Below are 23,996 nucleotides of genomic sequence, written 5' to 3'. Positions count from 1 at the left end.
CAAAGGATGACCCAGAACTGAACACAATTGTCCCTTCATTTCTAAATCTGCCAATATTCATGGGACTTCTTGACCTCTTTTTTTAACACAGTCACAATCACTGCTCATTCATATTTCATATATTCTGGTATTAGAACCGTCCGTATAGGCAGAGAAGTCAGATCTACTCCCCCACAAGTAACTCCAAACAGACAACAGAAACATGAATGTTTTAAGGGTCAAGGAATCGATTGACGACATACATGTTCCTCCCCGGCGTTGTGAAATTATTCAGTAGGATGGATTGTGTCCGAGGCAGTGAGCGGCTGCTACCTCTGAAAAACAAAAACCAAGGGTGATGACATCCCACCAACCAAACAATACAGTTGTTTTGGACTGTGTGAAATATGTTACCAATGCCACAAACACACTGAAATGAGTTAAAAAGTAATAAAGTTTACTTTCACTTTGACACAAGACATGAATACTGGTCTGTGTTAGCACCATGTTTGTTATTTCAACATCACCATCCTGAGAGATTTGACTAATACTGATGGTTTTCACTCCTTAACCCTTTCATGCATACTGGTCACTCCAGTGGACAGCTCTTCTCAGATGTTCTCTTGTATATTCATGGGTTTGGTTGTTTTAGTTCCATATCAGCCAACACAGTGGACGTTTATGCATCATCCCATACACTGACATTCATAGCATTACTGTAACTTTGGTGTTCTTGATAAACCTGATCTGCACTAACATGTTTGAGTGTAAATCAGTTGTTTTTATTAGACTGTAATGAACAGTTTTCTGAAACAAAAAGTTTATTTATTTATTTATTTATTCATTTATTTTTGTGTATTATCTGCATGACATGAGTAATAACTAGTATTAGAGTATGTTAAAATGTGAAAAAACATCAGATTAGCTGGATTCAAAATATTTTAATTTCATAGTTTTCACACAGTTTATCACTTTCTGATATAGCGTTTTAAAAACATGTTTCTTTGCTTCAGAAATTAAACACAATGGTATCCAGCTGAGTGGACATTTTTGTAATTCCTTAAAATATAGGTTGATTAAAAAAATATTTCAATCACATTTTTTTTTTTTTTTTTCTATGCTTAAAGTGGAATAAAAACAGTCAGGAAAAAATATCTTGACTAACATTTTCATAATTCATGCATGAAAGGGTTAAAGCTGCGTATGACTAATAGAATAGCTGTAACATTTGTAATTAAGTGAATGTGGACCAATGTGAGTGGGTGGGGGGGTAGTACTTTTCACATTTATTTATTTATTTATTTATTCATTTAAATTTTAGTTTAAGTTTTTGTTTGTTGTTAGTTGGTTTTTTGGAAAACTGGAAACTTGGACATATGCTTATACCTGTGCTGAGAGGATATGTATACCGAAAATGTGTCCTAATAAAAGATTATTTAAAAAAATAAATAAATAAAAAATTGCATGACTTTCATCACCAATTTTTCATCAAATCTGTCAAACCTGAGTCATAGCCTGAGTATCACAAATCCGTCAGTCTTTCCGTGATTATGCACCTGAATCTCAGATTGGGCAGGTTGAAGCGTAATAATGCACACGGTCACATGATCGGGTCAATCAAGATATGCCCTCTAAGATATTATTTCCTGTATTTTATTTAGACTTGGTTTTTATTAGGAGAAGTGTGGTGTTTTAGTTATAATGAAATATATATTGAATTATTTAAAAATTATTTGTAATTTATTTTTTATTCTTATCAGTTAACTACTAGAAATTTCAGGCGACCTCACAAGGTTGAAAATACGGATGTGATGTTTGTAGGCGGTAAAATTGCTGACGGTTAGTATTAGTGTTTAAAGTCTAATTATCATGACAACCGTGTTTGATTACAGCACTTTGAAAGAGAGAAAGAGAGTGAGAGAAAGAGAGAAAGGGTGAGAGAGAGAGAAAGAGAAAAAGACTGAGAGAGAGAAAGAGGAGGAGAGAGAGTGAGAGAGAGAGAGAGAAAGAGTGAGTGAGAGAGAGAGAAAGAGTGAGAGAGAGAGGGAGAGAGAGAGAAAGAGTGAGAATGAGAGAGAAAAAGAGTGTTAGAGAGAGAGAAAGAGAGAGAAAGCGTGAGTGAGAGAAAGAGAGAGATTGAGAGAGAGAGAGAGAAAGAGAGAGTGAGAGAAAGAGAAAAAGACTGAGAGAGAAAGAGTAAGCGAGAGAAAGAGAAAGAGTGAGAGAGAGAAAGAGTGAGAGAGAGAAACAGAAAAAGTGAGAGAGAGAAAGAGAGAGTGAGAATGAGAGAGAGAAAAAGAGAGAGTAAGAGAGAGAGAGAGAAAGAGAGAGAAAGAGAAAAAGAGTGAGAGAGAAAGAGAGAGAGAGAATGAGAGAGAAAAAGACAGTGTGAGAGAGAGAGTGAGAGTGAGAGAGAGAGAGAGAGAGAAAGTGTGAGAGAGAGAGTGAGAGAAAGAGAGAGAGAAAGAGTAAGAGAGAGAGAGAAAGAGAGAGGGTGAGAGAGAAACAGAGTGAGAGCGAGAGAGAGAGAATGAGTGAGAGAGAGAAAGAGAGTGAGAGAGAAAGAGTGAAAGAGAGAGAAAGTGAGAGAGAAAGAGAGAGAGAGAAAGAGAAAGAGTGAGAGAGAGCGAAAGAGAGAAAGAGTAATGGATTACAGTTTGGAAGTAACTTGCACAACACTGAGTATCATTAGGAATTTTCTTCTCCAAACTTTGACCAGCTCAGTTTCTACGAGGCGTTCAGGTGCATGTTGTCACTGGTGTGTTTTCTATATTTAATGACTTCTCGTGTTGGATATTGTGAATCGTGCTCCAATCTGTTATCTGTCCTTTTGCTCTGACAGCGAGTTATTTTAAATTTCATGCCCTTTGAATTGAAGCAGCTTCCAGTTGAACTGAACTGGCAGAGAAAGTGCTGGAAGGGAGAAGAAATGTAGAGGTGATGAGGGAGAAAAAAAAAAAAAAAAGCAAGGGGCAACGGTGGAGAGTTGGGAGGTGAGGCTGAGAAAAGACAGGAAGGAAAAAAGAAAAAGGAAGCGAAGGGGCGAGAGGAATCAAAATCTGACAAACAGGAGTATCAGCAAGGGGACTGAACAAGGGAGAGGTTTTTAAGAAGATGAAAGGAGGGGTGAGGGAGAGGAAAAGGGGGAACAGAGCGGAGAAATGAGGAGTAGAGGACAGGATAGGGTAGAGGAGAGGACAGGAGGCACACCTGAGCGTTCAGAGGCCTCGCTCCTGAATTATTCATGGCCGCTCGCCTCGCATCACTGTGTCAGCTGCAGCGCTCTGCAGAGAATGAAAAGTAAAAAAAAGAAAAAAAAAAAAAAGAAAGAGAGAGGGAGAGCGAGGATTTTTGACTAGAAAAGAAAGTGCAAAGCGTGCAGCTGTGCTCAGTGTTTTAAATTAAGTCTGAATTCAATTTTTCAGTCACCTGAAAACGCTAATTTGAACGACCGATGCGGCTTGCGTTAAGGAAAGCGCTAATTTAGTTTTCCTCGCACCATCTCTCACCGTCTCCCCTCCTCGTGCCCTTTTTTTGATGAAAAATAATCGCAAAAGTTCCGACTAAATTCACAAACAGATGCAGCGGTTTTATTCCAAAATCCTCTGGTGATTACTGAATGTTGGTGTTTTGCCGGAATAGTCGAACACAGACTCTGGGAATGAATGTCAAATCTTTATCTGTTGTTGTTGTTGTTGTTGTTGTTTCACATATTTTTGTATTTAGTTTCAGGTTTTTATGTTTAGATATCTTTATTTAGACACGACAGTGCACATTAACCCTTTCATGCATTGTTGAGCCGCATTATGTAATAAATTCCCATTATGTAATAAAAGTTCAAAATGTAATAAGAATGTCACGTCATCTTGTAATAAAGCCGCATTATGTAATAAACTGACGCGTTTTGTAATAAACTACATCAACGCATTATATAGCAAAGTTTTTCACATTATGTAGTAAGTTATTACAGTTCGAGAAATTTTTTAAAAAATGCACTTGACACATTTAAAAAAAAAAAAAAAAAAAATGTAATAACATGGTTCATTATGTAATAACAATCCAAATTAATATAATTTCAGAGCAATTTAGTAGAAGTTAGTCCCAGGAGTTACAGGTAATGGAATCAGAACTTTAACCACACAGTATAAAGATTAATTTAGCACATTACATTTTCCTGAAAATAAAAATGTGTCAAGTGCATTTTGTAATAAATTTCTCAAATTGTAATAAGTTACTACATCATGCGAAAAATTTACTACATAATGCATTGAGGTAGTTTATTACAAAATACGTCAGTTTATTACATAATGCGGCTCAACAAAAGCCGCATTATGTAATTAATAAATTCCCATTACGTAATAAAAGTTCCAAATGTAATAAGAATGTCACGTCATCTTGTAATAAAGCCGCATTATGTAATAAACTGACGCATTTTGTAATAAACTACCTCAATGCATTATGTAGTAAATTTTTTTGCATTATGTAGTAAGTTATTACAATTTGAGAAATTTATTACAAAATGCACTTGACACATTTTTATTTTCAGGAAAATATAATGTGCTAAATTAATCTTTAAACTGTGTGGTTAAAGTTCTGATTCCATTACCTGTAGCTCCTGTGACTAATTACCTCCGCCAAGGGCGTTATGTTTTTGCCAGGGTTTGTTTGTTTGTTTGTTTGTCTGTCTGTTTGTTTGTTTGTCTGTCTGTTAGTGTGCAACATAACTCAAAAAGTTATGGACAGATTTGGATGAAATTTTCAGGGTTTGTTGGAAATGGGATAAGGAAGAAATGATTAAATTTTGGTGGTGATCGGGGGTGGAGGGGCCCACGGGGGGGGGGGCACTGATCAGCCTTGGCGGAGGTCTGCGCTCTCCGAGTGCTTCTAGTTTCTTCTAAATTGCTCTGAAATTATATTAATTTGGATTGTTATTACATAATGAACCATGTTATTACATTTTTTTTTTAATAAAAATGTGTCAAGTGCATTTTTTAATAAATTTCTCAAATTGTAATAACTTACTACATAACATGAAAAAATGTACTATACAATGCGTTGACGTAGTTTATTACATAATGTGGCTCAACATGCACAGTGGTCACTCCAGTGGACAGTTCTTCTCCAGCTGTTTTCTTGTATATTCATGGGTTTTGTTGTTTTAGTTCCATATTAGCCAACACAGTAGACACTAATGCACCATCCCATAATAATACACTGACATTCAGACCATTACTGTAACTTTGATGTTATTGAGCCGCATTATGTAATAAATTCCCATTATGTAATAAAAGTTCAAAATGTAATAAGAATGTCACGTCATCTTGTAATAAAGCCGCATTATGTAATAAACTGACACATTTTGTAATAAACTACTTGAATGTATTATGTAGTAAATTTTTTCACATTATGTAGTAAGTTATTACAATTTGAGGAATTTATTACAAAATGCACTTGACACATTTTTATTTTCAGGAAAATGTAATGTGTTAAGTTAATCTTTAAACTGTGTGGTTAAAGTTCTGATTCCATTACCTGTAGCTCCTGGGACTAATTTCATCTAAATTGCTCTGAAATTATATTAATTACCTCCACCAAGGAGGTTATGTTTTTGCCAGGGTTTGTTTGTTTGTTTGTTTGTTTGTTTGTCTGTCCGTTAGTGTGCAACATAACTCAAAAAGTTATGGACAGATTTGGATGAAATTTTCAGGGTTTGTTGGAAATGGGATAAGGAAGAAATGATTAAATTTTGGTGGTGATCGGGGGTGGGGGGGCCCACGGGGGGGCCCATTTCCAACAAACCCTGAAAATTTCATCAAATTCTGTCCCTAACTTTTTGAGTTATGTTGCACACTAACGGACAGACAAACAGACAGACAAACAAACCCTGGCAAAAACATAACCTCCTTGGCGTGGGGGGGGCCCACGGGGGGGGCCACTGATCAGCCTTGGTGGAGGTCTGCGCTCTCCGAGTGCTTCTAGTTTGGATTGTTATTACTTAATGAACAATGTTTTTTTTTTTTTTTTTAAATAAAAATGTGAAAAATGAGAAAATAAAGGCTCCAGTTTCATAGAACTGGAATTTTCTGTCAGTGATTTAATGGTTCAGGCTTTATAGGGTAAAAATAGAAAATGTGGAAGTTTTCTAGAAGAACAGGACAAATTTCCACCCAAACTGCTTCATGTCCTGTGGCTTTAGTCTCTCTCTATATATCGTTTAATTTTTAGTAGAATGAAATGCTACATCATGAAGTGGGAGATTCTTTACTGTTCCAATGTTTCTTTTTTTTTTTGAAGGTCTGTAATGCTAACAATATCATCCAGGTGTTCTGTAACAGACATGTTTTAGTAGTTTGTTTGTTTGTTTTTTTATCAGTACTGTTGGTATATGTTAGCTGGATTAAGTAACGTTGACATTTATTCAGTGTTAGATTATATAGATTGTCACTACTTTAGTTTTCCTCTCACCACCTCCCCTCCTCATGCCCCTTTTTGAGGAAAAATAAACTTAAAGCTCTGATTAAATTCACAAACAGATGCAGTATTTTTATTTCAATTTTCAAGTGTGGAAATCCTCTGGTGATTACTTTAATGCAAGGAATAGTCAAACAGAGACGCTCGGAATGAATATCAAATCTTTATCTGTTGTTGTTTCACAAATTTTTGCATTTAGTTTCAGGAAGGCACTTTCTCTTCCTGTTTTATTCATTATTGTCTAATTCTTCTTCCAGTCACAGTCTCAGTTGGAATAAAAACAATCAGAACAATTTAACACAAGGAAATCAAATAATAAAATAAAATAAAACAGTGATATTATCTTATGATGAAATGTGATTTTTATTCGTTTTGAAAATGTTTCTGTCAGTAAAACATCATTTATTGCGAATTGTGCATTGAGTCATTTATATATTTATTAAAATGAACTTTTCTGGTGATTTGTGCAACACACAACAAACGTCTACTAGCTCGAAAAGATGGAGGGAGTTTGGGTGGAAAGGCCTGATTAGGATGGAGGATTCTGTTGGGTTTTTGTAAATTGGCTTAGAGTCTGGTTTTAACCAACTATAATATGTAAAGTGTCATGAGATAACTTTTCTTATGATTTGGTGCTATATAAATAAAATTTGATTTGACTTTCTGGTGTAATTACTCCAAAATAGGGTTGAATTAAAGCTATACCTACCGATGTGGCATTTCTCACAGCACTTAGTAAAAGTTTGAACATGAACAACCCGCCTCCCTCCAAAGCCCCACCCCCTTCCCTCTGCCTGAGCTCTGAGGCTCCTCCTCCTCTCACCTGATGCGCGATGGAAACGGAGGAGGAAGCAGAGGTGGAGGTCCGGTCCGTTTTGGCGTGTCTGCGGACCCCTCCCTCAGTAATCAGATGCATCATCCACCTGCCGGGGGCCCGCGGCTCCTGTTCCATCAGTAGACCTGGTCTGTGCAGTACTGGGTCAGGGTCTTCACTGCAGTGCCCAGAGGATGGGCACTGTGAACTGTGAACGCGCGGCCTCCGCGAATTTTCCGTGGACATTTGAGGTTTCATAGTCCATACAATTATCATCCTACATCATCTTACATGTGTGACACCATGTACATGTACCTGTATGAGTCCCACTGTCATAAAAGCTGAGCTTTATGCAGACCTGTTCAGTCCAGTACAGCTGACTTCTGGACTTTTATCTCCATCCTTCATTCATCAGACTCCCGTTTGTGCCCCTCAGTTGTTGTTTCTGTTCATAAATCCGTTTTTTCCCTTCCACATGTGCATGTCAGTTCTATCCAAACACATCCTAGACAGTAGACTGTGGTCAGTGACAGGAGGAGCAGCGCCAGTGAAGTGTCAGATTCAGAGGGACACGTATCGGATGTGAGGCGGTGATAATGGATCGGATGCTGGACGGCCGTAATGGATGATTGACAGGAGGCTCAGTCAGGTTCGGCCAATTATTTTATTCGGACCGACTAAAATGATTGGTCAGACTTTTATCAGAAATATATGAGAATTAAACATTTTTGAGTTTCAAAACCTGGTGGATTTCTTTTACATTTTAGTTTGACACACACTTATTAGGAGCATTTTAAGATGACAAAAGAAAAGTGTAAAAATGCCACATCATACGGTAGAGCTTTAATGAAGAATTCAGACCCAAGCAGAGCATTTACAGTTTATGTAGACCACAGGGAAATGTTTGAAAATGCAAAATTCCATTTAACCCTTTCATACATAGTGGTCACTACAGTGGACAGTTGTTCTCCAGCTGTTCTCTTGTATATTCATGGGTTTTGTTGGTTTAATTCCGTATCAGCCAACACAGTGGACACTCATGCATCATCCCATACACTGACATTCAGACCATTACTGTAACTTTGGTGTTCTTGATAAAACTGATCTGCACTAACATGTTTGAGTGTAAACCACTTGTTTATGTTAAACACAAAGGTTTTTTTGCATGTTATCGCCATGAAATGAGTAATAACTAGCATAAGACTGTGTTAAAATGTTAGAAAACATCAGATTAGCAGCATTAAAAATGTTTTTATTTAACCCTTTCATGCGTAGTGGTCACTCCAGTGGACAGCTGTTCAAAGCTGATCTCTTATATGTATATTCATGACTTTTGTTGGTTTTTTGTTGCTTTAGTTCAACACAGTGGACAATTATGCACCATCTCATACACTGTAATTCATACCATTACTGTAACTTTACTGTTCTTGACAAACCTGATCTGCAGTAATATGTTTGAGTGTAAATCAATTGCTTGTTATTATTATTAGTCTGTAATTAACTTTTTTTTTTTTTTTTTTTTTTTAACAAAAAGTTAGTTAGTTAGTTAGTTAGTTAGTTAGTTTGTTTGTTTTTTGCATATTATCTCCATGAATTGAGTAGTGACTATAACTGGAATTTGTTAAAATGTGAGAAAACATCAGATTAGCATTAAAAGTGTTTTTATTTCATAGTTTTCACTGAATATAACAGTAAATACATGTTTTTTTGCTTCTAAAATCAAACCCATGGTGTCCAGCTAAGTGGACATTTTTTAAACTCCATGAAAAATAGGTTCATAAGAAAATTTTCAAACGCATTGTTTTTTTTTTCATGCTTAAAGACAAATAAAAACACTCAAAAAAAAAAAAAAAAAATCTTGATTAAGGTTCTCACAATTTATGCATGAAAGGGTTAATTGTTTTCATATCACTTTCTTATGGAAGAGGATTAGGGCCACTGGAAAATAAAAAAGGTGTAATATATTTTTTTCAATTATTATTCTGAGAAAAAAGTCAGAATTCTGACATGAAACTCCGAATTCTGACTTTTTTTTTTCCAGAATTCTGACTTGAAACTCAGAATTCTGATGTTAATCTCCGAATTCTAACTTTTTTCTCAGAATTCTGACTTTTTTTCTCAGAATTCTGACTTTAATTTCAGAATTCTGACTTTTTTTTTTCTCATAATAATGATAAGAAATACATATTGGACCCTAGTTTATTGTATTTTTTTCCAGTGGCCCTAATTTTCTTCTGTACTTTCTGATATTGGGTTTTAAACACGTTTCTTTACTTCAAAAATTAAATGCATGGACATTTTTGTAACTCCATGAAAAAAAAAAAAATCAATCACATTGTTTTTTTCATGCCTAGAGGGGAAAACACTCAAGAAAAAAAATCTTGCCTAAGATACTCATAAGTCATGCATGAAAGGGTTAAAAAAGCAAAATATCACTCCTTTAAATAAAAAAAAAAAGGAAAATGTAAATAGAAATAGAAGTCAGTGAAAGTTTCTAAACTTTCTGAAGTGTCCTCACTTCCTTCCTTTTATAAACCAAAGTCTGGTAGCTGTGATAGAAATCAGCCTTTATGAACACCTTTCCCAGAGCAGAGAAAACACTCATCTCCTATCTTACCATTGTTTTTTTGTCATCAAAGTGACGGAAATTGAGTTTAAATAAGGTCTGCTGGCCTTGTCAGACAGGCCCGTCGGTTTCCACCTGGGGGGAAATTCACAATCACAACACGTCCGGGACTCAAGCCCCTGTTAGCACAACAGTCCCTGAATTTTAATATGTTTTACACAATGGGGGGAAGGATTACATGGAACAGGCTGAAAAATCATCCTCAGCTACTTTGGGATTTCAGGGGGTCTTGATCTCCATTTGCTCGTCAGAACCTCGGGGATCAAAAGACGAGGAGAAAACAAAAAGAAAAGTCTTTGCAGGAGAAGATCACATGGGCAGATAGCTTTCACTTTTCACCTTGGTTCTCACTCTTCTATCACACTGATGCCTCTTATCTCTACAAGGATCCAGCGGGTGATCTCATATACTATATATAATGACTGAGTCAGGCTTTCTTGTAGTGTCTGAATCAAAGCCAGTCTCCTCTCACCAAATCTCCTCTTATCACCACTCGTTAATATCCTTTGGTCTCCTGCTGTTTTGGTGACACTGCTGCAATACTTTTCACGCGTTTCTGAGCTCAGTCTCTTTGTTTTTTAATTCGCTTGTTCGGAAAGAAAACGCAATAATAATAAAATGAATGTTTACATCATCGGGGTAATTTGTCGAGCTCAAAGATTAGCAGCAGATGCAGGATTTCATCCCGTAAAATGTGTCACTAACACACTCCTTTAGCCTCTGGGCTGCTGCGACCTTAATTTATTTATCCAGTTTTATGTAATTACACTCTGTGCCTGCTGCCACCTTAAAATAACTCACTTAATTTGCCAAGTACAGCACACATAAGCACTTGGTGTTTTGCTTTAGTTGTTTAAATGAGCTTCCAGTGAGACACGCTAAATTTATCCTTTGGGTACGTCTCTGAAACTTAAGGTGGACTTAAAACAATGTAAACAAAAAAGTTTTCATTTTTAATTACGCAAGCATTATATCCGAATGGGTACAAGAAAAGTTAGGTCAGGGAGTTAACCCTTTACAGCACTCATACAAATAATTTCAACCTTAGAGTGTTATTGGTGGATATAAAAAGACTTGATTACTTTAGTGAATTTTTTTTATTTTTTTATTGTCATGTAGAAAATTAAGATCAGTGAAGTTATCATATTTGGTTCCTTGCGCATAAATAGCAAATAAATAAATCCAAGAAGTAAATATATTTTTAACCCTTTCATGCATGCTGGTCACTACAGTGGACAGCTATTCTACAGCTGTTCTCTTGTATATTCATGGGTTTTGTTGTTCTTCTCGTTTTTTTTTGTTTTGTTTTGTTTTGTGTTTTTTTGCACATATCTTTATTAAAGTTTTAAGACCCTCCATATCTTTTCTGACATGAATTGGTAACATTATGTAGATCTCTCCTGAGCATAAACCCCCAGAATCACAAGCCCTCCCCATAGTTTTCACACAGTTTATCAGTAAATACATGTTTCTGTGCGTCAAAAATTAAACGTGTGGGCATTTTTGCAACTTCATGAAAAATAGGTTCATAAGAATTTTTAAAAAAAAATTTTTTTATGTATTTTTAATTTTTTTTAAAATTATTTTTATTTTATTTACTTTTTTTTTTTTTTTTTTTTTCAGAAGAAAAATTTCAATCGCATTGTTTTTTTTCATGCCTAAAGAGGAATAAAAACACTCAGGAAAAATTTTTGATTAATTAATTGATTGGTATCACAAGTATGTGGTTTGTGTATGTTTATATATATATATGTGTGTGTGTGTGTTCATGAATATGTATTTACATATATGTGCGACTGTATTATGTGTTTATGTAAATCATATTGTATTTGTTCATAATAATATAAAGCCAGAAACCAAATAATTTAATAATAAGTATCAGTCATATTATAGTTTATAGTATAGATCTGCTTAGACTAGGAAGGTTATTATTGTTATGAATTATATAAGCAGAAGGGGTGGGAGTTTATAAGTTATACTTCTTCTCACTCCTTTTTGAATATGTATGATATGTCTAATGTTTAAGTGTTTTGTTTATTTATTTTCTTCTGTTAATAGAATAGAATTGAATAGAATACATCAAATAAATACATCAATTAATCAAAGTCTATTCTCTGAGCGACAGGAAGCCAGTGCAGACCTGAGCACAGGACTAACATGGTCGTACTTCCTGGTTCTAGTCAGGACCCACAACCAGGACCCTGGTTCTAGTCAGGACCCCCAGTGAGAAGGCTGTTACAGTAGTCTAACCTGCTAGAGATAAATGCATGGATAAGTCTGTGTAAGTCTGGTTTAGACAGTAAAAACACACCGATACACCCTGAAGATTAAACAGACTCAGACCTGTTCATCTGTCATGAAGTTGAATAACAACAGGTTCAGTTGTAAACTTTGCACATAATATTGCACACAAATCCCATTCAAACTGTACATACTGTGTTTTTACACTTATTTTCTATATATGATGAACATATTCTTTTGTGTGTTTTTATATTTTTATCCAGGCAAGAACTACCTGTAAACAAAATGTCATTATGTGCACATAATGACATTAACATTCTTAGACTTATGTTACCTTAAGTGTTGGTGGAATTATATAATTAACATGACGTGGTTTTATCCGTAACCCCGGTCCGGTCCATCTCCCAAAGGTATCGGTGCTGATCTCGATTTTCTGCGGGTCCTACGCCGATTTATACGCATGGATTTGATGTTTCAGGTGCAGCTTCATTACGCAAAGCAATAATAAATGCTTTGCAAAATGAGGTGTGATGTCATCGATTTCCAATCTCTGTTTTCCCTGAACACGTGGACCCACAAAAAGGTGCAGCTTCATTACACAAAGTAATAAGAGACATGCACAGAATAGGGTCTAATACCATCGTTTTCCAATTTCTCCGTTTTCCCTGTCCACACTGACACACACAAACCTGTTTTTACAAATTTAAACACCGTCAACATGTGGATGAGAGGCTCAAACACAGAGAAAAATATCAGTTTAGCAAATGATCTGCACTAGTGGGGACAGTGTTTTCTGTTGTGTTTGGTGTCCTGCACGTTGAAAATGGACTCTAGAAAAAAAAAATTAAGAAAAAAAAAACGAAAAAAAAACCAAGCATCTACAACCACTGTTGTTTATCAAACTACGGATTTTGCTGATGAATCATTTAGGGTTGTAACAAGGGATGAGAATTGTTGTCCGATTCCATTACACTGGTCAACAACAAATTTATTAAGTTTTTTGAGCTGATTTAGGATAATTTTGGTGTGCTGAACCCAAAAATCACATTAAGTTTGTTCAGTCAGGTTAACTTTCTGAACTATGCTACATATTGGCTTTTTAACATTTTTGCTTACATTTATGGTCATTTTCACATCATATGATACAAAATTCTTTCATATTTCTTGCAATAAACAAGTTCTGAAGATTTTACTTTTGCCAATTTATGATTAATGTTTTTTTTAATATTACAGGTGAATGAAATGGCTTTGACTAGAAGATCTTGCAAAAATAAGCCTTATGTATTCTGCTACATCTGTGGTGAATACACCATCGTACCTAACAGGAATCCTGTTAGAAAATGATTTTTTTTTCTCTTAAAACCTATTTTGTGTGAGAACTATGTAAAAAATCAACTGATAAAGTCACAAAAATGTAATCAATTTTGTGAGAAGATCAAATTTTTCAAAATCAAATTCGCAAAAAAAACCTGACCTGATTGAGAAAAACAGATGTCATTTTTGGATTTAGCGGTGCAAAATGGTCCTAATTCAATTGAAAAAAACCTAGACAACTTGCAAAAAACATTTTTTGTAACCCAGTGTAATCAATTGTAGAGCTACAACCAATTCATTGATTAGGTCCTTGAAGCAAATGCAAAAATTCACAATTCAATCGACTAATCGACTCGAATTGATTGAAGGGAAATGTTCTACTGCAGTTTTCCTGAATTGAAGCTTCTTTCTGCGTCACAATAAGCATCCATGTGGAACACAACAGTGGAACCAGTGTTTAACAGCAGAGAAATGAAGGAAACAAAGCTTTGATTCAGGAGAATTGTGGTTGAATGATTTTTTTTTTTTTTTTGGATCATTTTGAGTCAATTAATTGTTTCAGCTCTAATTGATTGTGCTAATCAATCCGATTCCTTATCGATTCTCATTGGGTGAGGGAATAAGAGTACAAACAGGAAAAAAAAGACAAAAGAAAAAAAAAAAAGAAAATGGACTCTATTGGGGCCCAAACACAGCGGACAATGAAAATGCGATGCAAAGCGTTAATGACAAAACAGTCGCAGTGACAATTTAGGATGAATAACAGACTCTTTTCTACAGTGAAAACATGAGCTTATGTTGAATGTTCGACAACAGATTTAAGGATTAAGTGTGTTATGGATATGAAGACGAGGGATAAAAGGAGCCATAAACCACCAGGAATCAACAGTTGCAATCAGTCGGTCTGTTTATTTAAGGAGGAACAATGTGAAATCTAAGTTTGTGAGTTGGTGAATGAATTGGAGTCAGTGGGTCCTGACACTGGATGGGTCATGAAGTGTGAAGTGTTCATCAGAGTGACGGCCTGGGGGAAAAACTGTTCTTGTGTCTGGCTGTTTTGGCGTACAGTGCTCTGCCAGAGGGAAGAAGTTCAAACAGGTTGGAACTGGGGTGTGAGGGGTCTGCAGCCATGTTACCCTGCCCGTTTCCTGATTCTGGACATGTATAAGTCCTGAATGGTGAGCAGATCAGCACCAGTGATCTTCTCTGCAGTCCTGATTGTCCGTTCCAGTCTGTTCCTGTCCTGTTTGGTGGTGGATCCAAACCAGACGGTGATGGTCGTGCAGAGATTAGAGACAGAGACGTGCAGAGACTGGATTATTGCGGTATAGAACTGGATCAGCAGCTCCTGGGGCAGGTTGAACTTCCTGAGCTGACGCAGGAAGTCCATCCTCTCCTAGACTGTCTTGGTAATAGTGACTATGTTGGAAGTCCACTTCAGATCCTGGGAGATGGTGGATAAGGATGGGAATCAATAAGAATTTAACAATTCTGATTCCTTATCGTTTTTCATATCGATTCTCATTGGGTGAAGGAATAAAAGAGTCCAAACAGGTGTGTTTGCATTAACTGTCTTTTAGATTTCCATCTGTGCACAGAAAATATAACATATACAGTATGTACAAATAATAACAGATGACTCCGGGCCAGGTTTGTGTGTGTGTGTGTGTGTGTGGGGTGTGTGTGCAGTGAAAGTGAAACTAAAGACGCTTTACTAATTCCTCTATTGCCACATTTCTACTGTATGAAACCAGTTCGACTCTGCTTGTCTCCCGTTGTTGTGCACCTCATTTCCTTTCCCCTACCTTCTATTTGAGGGGGTACAACGTTTGTTGCCGCACCAGAACCGGAACTAGGCCCGGATGATGGCCTGGTGTTCACTCTGCCGCTAGATTCACAAGCCCCGCTAAGTAGCGTGTCAAATGAATCACGTGCTGTGGACAAATGTTTGAGCAGATTGGAGGAATTCCACCCTTTTGAAGACATGGAAGTTTTGCCAGTGTTACAAGTGTCGTCTTTGGTGTCGTCCTTTTAGACCGTTTCTGCCTCAACGCCGTGTTGGCTACGTTCTGACCAAAACAATGCAGCGTACATGTGACATCATCTTGCATGCGCAACAAAGGCGGAATCCATAAGCAGAATCGTTAAGCAGGCAGGCAAACGATTCCAAGGAATTGAGCTACTGGGATCAGGTTCTCAAAAAGAACTGGTTCTCGATTCCCATCCCTAATGGACGTGCAGAGAACAGATTGGATTATTGCGGTATAGAACTGGATCGGTGGCTCTTGGGGCAGGTTGAACTTCCAGAGCTGACGTAGGAAGTCCATCCTCTGCTGGACTGTCTTGGTAATAGTGATTATGTTGGAAGTCCACTTCAGATCCTGGGAGATGGTGGATCCCAGGAACCTGAAGGTTTCCACAGTAGTCACCGTGTTATTGTGGATTTTGATGGGGGCCAGTTTAGGGGGGCTACTCCTGAAATCCACTGTCATCTTTACTGTTTTGAGCGTGTTCAGCTCCAGGTTGATTTGACCAAGGTTATAATAGTGTTGGATTTTTCATTATAGCTTAGTTTTATTTAGTTTTGACTTTTTTTTCCTCTAATTCAGTTCTGTTGTGTCGTCTGCAAACTTCAGGAGTTTGACAGATGCACTGTAAAAAAGGATTTCGGGTGCAATAATTGGTGTAGAGGGAGAAGAGAAGTGGGGAGAGCACACATCCCTGGGGGGCGCCTGTGCTGGTTGTCTGGGTGCTAGATGGGAATTTTCCTAACCTTTATCTGCAACTTAACCCTTTCATGCATGAATTACAAGCAACTTAATCATGATTTTTCTCCCATGTTTTTATTCCTCTTCAGGCATGAAAAAAAAATGCAATTGACAGCTTTTTATGAACCTATTTTTCACGGAGCTGCAAAAATGTCCACTCAAATGGATATGATGCATTTAATTTTTGAAGCAAAGAAACATGTATTTACTGATATACAGTGAAAACTATGAAATATAAACACTTTTAATGCTGATGATCTGATGTTTTCTCAAATTTAAACATACTCTAATACTACAGGAGGTCCTTGGGTTACGCGGTACTCGACCTACGCTGTTTTGACTTTACGACGCCTGAGTCTCATCCGCCAGTTTGTCTCCAGCCCCATAGTGTAGAGTGTCTGTGTTTGTGCTCCGTAATTTTCTCGGTGTCCTCGCCTTTTTCACCCTCCTTTTTCACATCATGGCCCCAAAAAAGAAAGCAGGATCTTCTAGCGATGCTGGTCCAGCCAAGAGGAAAGCCATTATGATGGAAACGAAGCAGGATATCATCAAAAGGTCGGAGAAAGGCGAGACACCAACGAACATCGGTAAAGCCTTAGGCTTCAGTTGGTCGACCGTGGCGACCATTATTAAGGACAAAGCCCGTAATATGTGTATTTGGATATTTATTTAGAGATTTAGGGGGTATTAAAGGGTTAATTCCGACTTACGCGTAAATTCGGGTTACGTCACCAGCGTAGGAACGGAAGTCGTTCGTAACCTGAGGACCTCCTGTAGTTCTTACTCACTTCACGAAGATAATATACAAAAAAAAACATTTTGTGAAAGAAAAAATGATAATTACAGTCTAATAACAAGTGATTTACACTCGAACATGTTACTGCAGATCAGGTTTATCAAGAACAGCAAAGTTACATGTGCATAAGTGTCCACTGTGTTGGCTGATGTGGAACTAAAACTAAAACAACAAAACCCATGAATATACAAGAGAACAGCTGGAGAAGAAATGTCCACTGGAGTGGCCAGTTTAGTAGCATATGCATATAACAACTCTGAAGAAACCATAAAAACACCTGTCGCCATATGCAACTTGTATTCAGATGCCGATACTCTGTCAGAAGGCCTGTTAACCCTGTGTATGCCAAATAAATCCTTCCTCTTTGAGACGATTCACTGTTGGTCGCTGTCACACAAATGCAGATTCTGTAACTGATACTGAGTGAATGTAAGGTGGAAAGCATGTTGCCTCTTCAAATGTGTGACATTAGGTTTAATTCGTCCCCACGCAGCCATCTCGCTTCATAGATAAATAACAGGTGCATGTTATCAAACCGCAGGTGCCACAAATAAAATGGCAGGTGTTGGACACAGCCAGCAAATCATGTTCATGACTCTGGACCAGATCAGCAGGAAATACATTAAGACAACTAACTGTGAGGAGGAGGAGGAGAGTAAAAAAGAAAGATGTTTCCTTTTTCTAACTCTTCTGTTGTTGCTTTGATAATGGCTTTACCTTCCTCTGTTCTGTTCCGTCTTTTGTTTTTTTGTTTTTTGTCTTTGCTGTCACAGTAAAAGACAAGTTCAATGCTAAAAATGAATCTTAAAAGACTTAGAAAAGGTTAAATTACACTAATTACATGTGTTTTCCAGTATCCGAACAGAACAAAAGCCTTCACACTCATTGAACTGTCTGGATCTTTGTATAAATGTCTGTTTTATTATTATCTGAACCTTATTTTTAACCATCCAAAATGAACAAAATCCCTCTTTCTTCTCTTAAACAAAGAAAGAAAAATACAATTTTAGGCTTCAGACTCAATCACAGTCATTTTTAACCCATAAAAACCCAAACATCGACGACAACCAGAACCATTGACTGATCTAAACTGTTTAGTACCTGTTGATCCATTAATTCTATCAATACATGTAAATAATCGGTGTAAAATACAGTTATTCATCTTTTCATGGTCATCTGATATGACCCATTTGGACGTTCAGTGGCTCCGTAGTTACTGTGGAAACACCATCATCTTCTACAACATTGATTCACCAGTAAAACCCATGGAGTTGGATCAATGACAGTGGATGGAGACACATGTTTTTATGTGCAGTTTATGATATATTTGCTGGGAACATCACTTTTTCTTCAGTTTTCTCTGTTTTTGATAAAATAACCTTCAACTTTATTAAGTTATTGACCTTTTTTATGAAAATTTACATGATCAGTAAATTCAATAGGCGAAAATGTGTGATTTTCACTGAAAATTTTCAAAATACAGAGGATGATATTATAATAAATGGTGCAAGAAAGGTTAAATCTAGAGAAAAATGAATTTGGGACCTACCACAAAAGTAGCACCGGGTCTTTATGGGTTAATATATCCAATAGTATAATATGAGTATAATATTGATTGTGTTCTCCTATTAAATTCTTGAAATATTGAAGACGATAATATGAGGACAGTTCCTAAGTCATATCTAGATCTATTCACAGCTTCCAAAATAGTCGTCTTGTAAATACAGCATACGTTATTGTTCCCAGATGGGCTAAAATCGGGGATGTAAAACATTTTCTATCTACATAATAAACCTACTCTCTTCAAATTCTGATCTGTGTTACTGACCACATCTGCTTTGCTGAGGTATTCCATCTATCTGACAGCCATGGTATACCAGGATGATGACAAGAACTCATCATTATTTCACAAGCATGTCTAAGTTTGGTCAAATAAAAGTCAATCTAATATGTGCTTAGGCTGAGCACTCTGTCACTGTGGGTCAGTGTAAAACCCTGACACGAAACCATGGAACTGAGGAGTGTCGGTGCCACTACTGAGCTGGATTTGGTCTCATTTATATTTCATTGTTTGTCCAAAGAAATGTTAAATATTCAAAAAATTACTGTATCTGTCACTAGTTACTTGTCAGATACTACAGATACAGATACTACAGTTACTTGTGGAGTTACTTGAGGACTACGGATATGGATATTGCCGAGGAAAGTCTACTTAGAAACATAAACCAAGTTTTATATGAGCTACATATGCTATACATACAAGTATACGTATATGCATACATACATACATACATATAAAATATACATATATGCATATATACCTACCTACCTACCTACCTACATACATACATACATACATACATACATATAACGTACATATATGCATATATACATTCATACATACATACATATAAACTATACATATATGCATATATTCCTACGCATGCACACATACATACATGCATACATACATGCATGCATGCATACATACATACATACATACATACATATAAACTATACATATATGCATATATTCCTACACACACACACACATACATACATACATATGCACATACATATATACATACATACATACATATATGCATACATACATACATATATGCATACATACATACATACATACATACATATATGCATACATACATACATACATACATACATACATACATACATACATACATACATACATACATACATACATGCATGCATGCATGCATGCATGCATACATACATACATACATACATACATACATACATACATACATACATACATACATACATACATGCATGCATACATATATACATACATGCATGCATGCATGCATACATACATACATACATACATATATGCATACATACATACATACATGCATGCATACATACATACATACATACATACATGCATGCATGCATGCATGCATGCATGCATACATACATACATACATACATACATACATACATACATGCATGCATACATATATACATACATACATACATATATGCATACATACATACATGCATGCATACATACATACATACATACATACATACATACATACATGCATGCATACATATATACATACATACATACATACATACATACATACATGCATGCATACATATATACATACATACATACATGCATACATGCATGCATACATATATACATACATACATACATATATGCATACATACATACATACATACATACTTGCAGCTGAATGGGAGTTGGGTTGATTGTGAGGGTTTTTCTCCGTTTCTCTGTTCATACCAGTGGAGTATTTGCTTAATTATATATTGAATACAATTAATTTACCATATATCTACTCAGAGGAGCTTAAAAAGGAAGGTTACAAGATTTGTTATTAACCCCCTGACCTGAATCGTTGACTTATGTGTTCTTTTTTTTTTTTTTATCATTCGAGTTCAACAGCCATAAACTTCACATTGTGGGTTGTGTAGATGAGTAAACAGCAGCAGTAGATCAATCACTGGATACTTTTATGAATCATATTCTGTTGAAATATCAAGCCCTGTCAGCATCTGATTCATGTTAACAAGTGTAAAAACAATTTGACAGATGCGTTTGACTCTTTGTTTATTTTATATTTACAGCATCAGATTTGACCTGAATACTGGGTGTTTTCTCTGTTTCTCTGTCTCTCTGTCCCAAAACTAACAGTGATTGTGTTTTGTGTTTTGTTTTCTCATAGGATGGCATGGGCAACCTCAGAATAACAGAGAAAGGCCTGAAACTGGAGGGGGACTCAGAGTTCCTGCAGCCTCTCTATGCCAAAGAAATCCAGTCCAAACCAGTAAGTCACTGGGAAACTGTTTACTCTTACACCCGATGAAAGACACACTGTTTGTCATAATTATAGTTTCACACAGCCACTACTGGTTTTCTTTTCAACTGGATCATTAGTATTATTTTGATTCGTCTGACATACTTTTTTTTTTTTTTGCATAATTGTTTTACTTACCAGGCTAATTGGGCTGTTTACATGGACTCAGTCTGATTGCATTTGGAAGGAGCTGTTTTAAGGTTTACTTGAACCCTGATCAGATAAACCTGAGTGATCTATGATAGGTTAGATCAGGTGTGTCAAACTCATTTTAGTTCAGGGGCCACATTCACCCTAATAAGATCTGAAGTGGGCCAGACCAGTAAAATAATAACAGTGACAAAAGTAAAATTAAATTATGTCAATGTTTACATCTATAAAGTTTCCTTAAAAATCTGAATAACATGGACAACTTGAAATGTCTTAAGAAAAAAAAGGTGCAATTTTAACAATATTCTGCCTCAGTTTACCATTTACACATGTGCATTTCAACTTACGTTACAATTACAAAAACACAAAATATTTACTAACAGGCAGAATATTGGTAAAATTGCACTTAAATCTCTTAAGACATTTCAAATTGCTCATATTTATTCAGGTTATTCACATTTTTTTAGGAAAAGGAAAGTTTGTCGATGTGAACATTTTCATGTATCTATCTATCTAAAAAAAAAATTTTAAAAATTAATTTCCCCCCGTGGATCAATAAAGTATCTATCTATCTATCTATGTATCTATCTATCTATCTATCTATCTATCTATCTATCTATCTATCTATCTATCTATCTATCTATCTATCTATGTAATTTTACTTTTTTTTACACTAAAACAACGAGAAAATTTGCAGTGGTCATTATTTATAGGTTACTACGATAGTATTTTACTGGATTGACCTACTTGAGATTATATTTGTCTGTATGTAGAACCTGAATTAAAATGATTTTCGACACCATTGGTTGTTAATATCTTCAGTGTAATTTTTGCATTTCACAAATTCATCCTACGGGCCGGGTCTGACCCTTTGGCGGGCCGGATTTGGCCCCCAGACCACATGTTTGACACCTATGGGTCAGATATTTAAGGTTAACAAAGACTGTAATGGTTAAAGCCAATTAGGGGTTGTGATAAAGCGAACTATATTGTTACCTTGGAGGTTATCTTTTCATTGGGGTTTGTTTGTTTCTGGTCCCCCCAGAAGAGCTGGAGGAGGTGTCTGGGGAGAGGGAAGTCTGGGCATCCCTGCTTAGACTGTTGCCCCCGTGACCCGGCCCTGGATAAGTGGAAGACAGTGGATGGATGGATGAATTGTTTGTTTGTCTGTTAGCAAGACAACTTAAAAAGTTATGGACGGATTTTGATGAAATATTCAGGAAATGTTGATACTGGCACAAGGAACAAATGAGTAAATTTTGATGGTGATGGGGGGGGGGGGTGATCTGCCTTGGCAGAGGATTGCTTTTCTAGTTTCAGTCTGTTTCATTTCACTCAGATTCGACCTTATCTCACTCATCAAGTGACTTCATCAGGGTTCCCGTGGGGTCTTAAAAAGTCTTAAAAGTCTTGAATTGACAAATCTGTATTTGATACCTGAAAAAAGTCTTTGAAAGGTATTAAATTTGATATGGTAGGTCTTCAGTTATGTTGCCATAAACTTGTTGGCTGTATTGTGTTTATAAGTGTCTGTTAAACGTCCAAGATGCAAAGGAAATAACGTTAGTTGACTCCGTTCCACCCGTTCCAACCCGACAATTTATACTGAAATATGGGATCAATTATCGCTAACTTTGCAGCCCCAGATGAGAAATGACTTGAAACAACAGAATCAAGGTGTTGGAGTAAATAAGTAAATTTTCCTAAATTTGAAGAGTCACAAATTTTTGCCAGTAAGGCTGTGAATAGGGCATTAAATTCTGTTCTAAATAGTCTTAAAAAGGTCTTTAATAAGTACTTTGGCAAACCACTTTCACGTTTTCTGGGATGTCTTGTCTTGCTTCAGCATACCAAGAGATTTTGGACAATTCCATGCTCCCAACTTTGTGGGAACAGTTTGGAGCTGGCCCCTTCCTCTTCCAACACGACTGTGCACCAGTGCACAAAGCAAGGTCCATGAAGACATGGATGACAGAGTCTGGTGTGGATGAACTGGACTGGCCTGCACACAGTCCTGACCTCAACCCCATAGAACACCTTTGGGATGAATTTGAGCGGAGACTGAGAGCCAGGCCTTCTGTCCAACATCAGTGTGTGACCTCACAAATGCGCTTCTGGAAGAATGGTCCAAAATTCCCACAAACACACTCCTAAACCTTGTGGACAGCCTTCCCAGAAGAGTTGAAGCTGTTATAGCTGTAAAGGGTGGACCCACGTCATATTAGACCCCATTGATTAAGAATGGGATGTCACTTAAATTCATATGCGAGTCAAGGTAGGTGAGCGAATACTTTTGGCAATATAGTGTATATCAACTATAAATGACTGGATTGATGTAGTGTACAGTGTATATGGAGAGAATCCTATTTAAACTGAGATGTGAAACTGATATTTTTACTGAAAATTGGTCAAAATGGCTCACTTACGTTTTAACTGTGAGGCCGAATTTTGTATAATTTCAACAGGCTCTGAAACTTTACCGTAAAGGAAAAAATTAAAATGGGTTAATTACTATGTTACTCGAATGTTGGACTCTCCCCCTGCTGTCTGTTTGTTCTATTATTATCTGTATTTGTTTTATGATTTTCTCAAAAACAAAAAGAAAAAAAAAAGTCTTTAAAAGTCTTAAATTGAACTTATAGAAACCTGTAGGAACCCTGCCTCATGTGTTTCATCATTGTAGAAGTCAGCGAGTAAATTAAAAGATGTGTGCTGCATTGACTTTGCATAAAACAACTGAGCTGTTTAAATTTGTAGATTTTTTTCCACACCATTCTGATTCACTGAGATGAAACTACCCGAGGCTTGGACCTGGAAACGTAATGGAAGCAAATAAGCAAAGTAAATCCAGCTAATTTACTGGAAATGATGGGGAAACTTCAGAGCAAATTACCCAGAAAATCAGGGACCTGTGAAGTAAAGCGTCGCTGAGCACCGTGTCATAACTAAAGCATGTGCAGCGTCACGTTGC

At 36.5% G+C, this 23,996-nt stretch overlaps 1 protein-coding gene across 1 annotated transcript in view; it reads left to right on the top strand.

Moving 5' to 3' along the window:
• The window catches only part of sgcd (sarcoglycan, delta (dystrophin-associated glycoprotein)), a 351,693-nt gene that overhangs the window by 151,734 nt on the left and 175,963 nt on the right, over nucleotides 1-23,996 (top strand). Inside the window, exon 3 of the mRNA XM_030153643.1 lies at nucleotides 20,744-20,845. Coding sequence (XP_030009503.1) covers nucleotides 20,744-20,845 — 102 coding nt within the window. The remainder of the gene's footprint in view (nucleotides 1-20,743; nucleotides 20,846-23,996) is intronic.

This window comes from Sphaeramia orbicularis, chromosome 14, assembly GCF_902148855.1.
Source record: "Sphaeramia orbicularis chromosome 14, fSphaOr1.1, whole genome shotgun sequence".
Classification (NCBI taxonomy): domain Eukaryota; kingdom Metazoa; phylum Chordata; class Actinopteri; order Kurtiformes; family Apogonidae; genus Sphaeramia; species Sphaeramia orbicularis.
The sequence above is the reverse complement of the archived record's forward strand: the minus strand, read 5'-3'. Positions and strand labels throughout refer to the sequence as shown.